At 34.1% G+C, this 3,885-nt stretch overlaps 1 protein-coding gene across 2 annotated transcripts in view; it reads right to left on the bottom strand.

Annotated features, from left to right (window-relative positions):
* Positions 1-852: 852 nt before the first annotated feature.
* Positions 853-3,885, bottom strand: part of LOC124153721 (serine/threonine-protein kinase BRSK2) — a 123,112-nt gene continuing 120,079 nt past the window's right edge. Inside the window, exon 13 of one of the 2 annotated variants that reach the window (XM_046527057.1) lies at positions 853-1,320. In XM_046527057.1, coding sequence (XP_046383013.1) covers positions 1,318-1,320 — 3 coding nt within the window. In that variant the 3' untranslated portion in view covers positions 853-1,317. Of the gene's footprint in view, positions 1,321-1,517; positions 3,380-3,885 lie in introns of those variants that run through there. The other variant, XM_046527055.1, reaches the window with a different exon arrangement.

Genomic DNA, 3,885 nt, shown 5'->3' with positions numbered 1-3,885 from the left:
TTCTTTTTGCATTCAATTCCTCCTGACGTATTTTAGAATTGTCCATTTTATGACAATAATAATATGTGAAAATGTCCATATGTCAGATTTGCAGATATTTAACTGTAATGAATGGCAGCCTATTTATGCAGTTGTGTCTGTATTTGCCACCTCACGTCACACTTTAATGTCATACTAACTGACCTTTTTGTATAAGATTGAACAAATTTTATTGTACTTATTATCAATCATAATCAGCATTCTGTACAATTCTACGATCTTTTATATTTTTTAATTGAATTTTCTATATTTTAACCATTTACTTGCAATAAACTCCATTTGTCGATGGACACCCTTTTGTTGATATTGGGAATCATAATTCATTATGTTTTTGTTAAAAAAATGTTGCTAATATGAAGTTAAATAATTTTTATAGGGTTAAAAATAAAATAAATGGGCAAATATTATTTTTACGTTCATCTCACACCTTTGTAATAATAGCAGAAAATTTTCAAAGGAAACAAAACGAAAGTGAGAAAGAATTTTTGGAGTCAAACTGCACACTTTGGAAAGTACAAACTGATATTTAAAAACATTTAGAATCCTCCTGAAGTATGAGAGGCTGCAACTGAAAAACCATAGAAGCTAGGTAAAAAATATACTTGAGCTTATTTCATACTTTAGGGAAAGGATGAAATTTGCAAAGTTGCATCAACATCCGAGATAGCGGGTGTCACAGTTTGGTATGGAATGACACAATTACATAATGCACATTTTAATGGATGTGATTAAGCCATATGGATAAAGCCAACATGTATTCTTGGGATAATAAGTGCGGACTGGAGGGATTAGTGATTCAATAGTAATCTGTGCATGCAGCACAATAGGGTGTGGTTTATTTACTCAAATTCAGCCTCTAACAATGAAAATCAACTTGTTTATTCAAAATTATTATATATTGCCAAAGATTCTTGAGGAGATAATCACGTCTCAGATATTGTTCCACTCGGGAGGCAGAACCTTCCAGTAACAGATCAAATGTATAATCAACTGACATTTTTATTATATACATTTTGTCAAAAACATTTGTCGAAGAATGCTATTAGTATAGATGGTTTGAATCTCCAGGGATTTCATAGAATACAATAAAATCTTCAAATTCCTGCCTCAGCCACGGAGCATAATTTGTGATATGCTATCATCAATGTATCCAGCAGTACATACTTTATAAAGTCATTGGAGACAGCTATCTTCTTAGCAGGACTGTAGTTGTTGTTGTTCACATGGCTCTCAATGCTGTTCATTCTATGTTTCTTTATGGTCTTCAGTACAATAGATTCACTAGAATTTAAGAAGTGTCAATTGAAAAAACAGATGAACTTTAAAAATTGAATGAGATCACTTTATGAAGATGAAGTCAAGCTTAAGTGATATTAAAATGTACTTATTTTTAGTGCTACAGAAACTATTCCAATGAAATTTGAATGAAAAATACCAGAATATAAATATACATACATGAGCAATAATTAGGATTGAAAGATTAGAAAAAGGCATTGAAAGCTTTTATTCACATAGCATGCATTAATTTACATTGCCAAAACTTAATATCAACAGGTACAAACCGTCTCCAAATGAAATTCCTTCCCCAGAAAAATTTTTCATGCCACAGCATATAGAATTGACTATAAAAAGAATAGCAAATTTTTCACCTTAGTCAATAACCAACATCTCTATGTGGTGCTAATTTTTCTGAGTATGGAACCAAAGGTGCTTTAAAATTGCATGGAGACCAGTGGGTAAATTTGATTTCATCGGTGTCAATACATCAATTGGGGGCCATATGATTCCAATGAGTGAATCATCAATTCATTTTATGGGCTCGTTGATGCCTTAGGCCCCTTGCACTCACACCAATTTTGGACAGCCAGTAAAATATCGGCCGTCCACATTCCGAGAGTGAACAATCGGAGGGAACTGACCGATTACCCACCACACCGGCAAAATGCCGGTTAGCCGCCGGCCATTGCCACTGTGGATCACCGGTGCTGGCACAAAAATCAAGAAACTGATTGTTTGACTGGTAAAAATTCGGCGTGCATGCAAGCTCTGGCAAAATATCAGCTGGTATTTTACCTGCCGTCCAAAATCGGAGTGTGTGCAAGGGGCCTTAGATATTTACATAATTGACTCACTGATGAGCAATAAATGTGCCAGGTGTCAATCTGGCCTCCATCCTGAGGATCTTTGAACTAATTCTTATGGTAATTGGTGGATATAATCAAAAACCTTCATCACAGGACATATCTCATCCACAAAAAGTACCCATGGTCATCTATAGGCTTCAAGTATTAGTAAGCAAAAATAACAATTATGCTGAATGCACTATTAAAGTTTTCATTTTAAAAGGCAAAACTGGGTTTTTAAACAATTATCCTTAAGTTTCCTTACTTTACTGGCTATAACTAAAATTACGAGCTTTTCAGATTCTGATATTAAGTAATTAAATGAGAGATTCATTAGCAAAATGGTATTCTCCTTCAAAATACTGATTAATTTCAAAGGTTTCTCCACTGACGACATAAATTAACATGGACATGGACATGTTATCCGGCAAATCACTGATACATCAGAATATACAACTATTTCTCATAGCTAGCCATTTTATGTGAAACTAAATTTATGCTTTACTCCTTGGTAAATGATTTGTTTCATGATTAATCATTTTCCTTGAGCAAATTAGCTCAAAAGATTTACCTTTATAGCCAATTTTGAAATTTATATTTCATTAGAATGCTTATGGTCGATGGCAGAATTATGCTTGAAAGCAGTGCACATAAAAAGAAATGGTGATTAATATTTGTATCAAAAGTTAGAATAAATGTAGCAACTAATCTTTTTAATAAAAATAACCCTATTTCCCTTCATCTCCATGTAGGGAGTGGAAAGAAATTCTAGAAGAATACATGGCAAAAAAAAAGCTTTTCTCAGAGTACAGAATTTGCAAGAAAGGGTAAGCAGGGCTAAAATGACAAATCTAATATGTTTTCATGCAGTTCAGGAAGTAGATCCTCTTTTTAAAGAAAAAAATCAATGCAAACCATCAAATAAAATGAAAGAATAGATAAGAGTAAGATTCATAGACTTCCCTTAACTTACCACTAGTTCTTTCCAGCATTCAGCTATTGAGACCAATGTACTAAACTACATTTTTTTGTTAATTACAAAGCAAATGTCTTTGTGGTAATTGAGAGATTGAGAAACACTAAATACAGTGAAGCCTAGTTAAATGATTACTGGATAGAAATTTCATTTTCACAGATTATGGGTGGATACAATACTTCATTTTTTGGCATATCCTAGTACTTTCACCCACTACTGGGTTGTCCCTTAAGTCCTTTTGCTGAAAGGTAAAAGGAAATAATATTTTTTTCACAAAAATGACATTTTATGTAGTGATCCAGGACTTCTAAGGAGGTTAGGGTAGAATTTCATGTTCTAAATTTTAAACTAGTGCATATTTCAACAAGAAAACTTGAATTGACAGTTTCGGGGACTGTCCACAGACTTCAACAACAGACTAGGATGCTTCTATGCCCTCTATTTATTAGAAGTTCCTAGAGTAACCATTGTCATGTCAGGAAATTTGTGGGCATTAGTTTTGGAGTGCCCCTTGCATAAGATCCATTTGCAAATAAGATTACCATTGAATTCAAAATCATTTAGACGGTCAGTGATACATAGCCAATTGATTCCACAAATTTGCAACCCATAGGGCCAGTTAGGCACCCACACTCGCTGGCCACGATAGAAAAGCAGGAGATAGGGGAAGACCCTTCCTAACTCTGAGGGGACTCCTGCTTAAGGTTTTTCATGGGTTATTTGCCATATTCCCATGAGGTCTACTCT

The sequence above is a fragment of the Ischnura elegans genome, chromosome 2, assembly GCF_921293095.1.
Source record: "Ischnura elegans chromosome 2, ioIscEleg1.1, whole genome shotgun sequence".
Lineage (NCBI taxonomy): Eukaryota > Metazoa > Arthropoda > Insecta > Odonata > Coenagrionidae > Ischnura > Ischnura elegans.
This window is presented reverse-complemented; position numbering and strand designations above follow the sequence as displayed.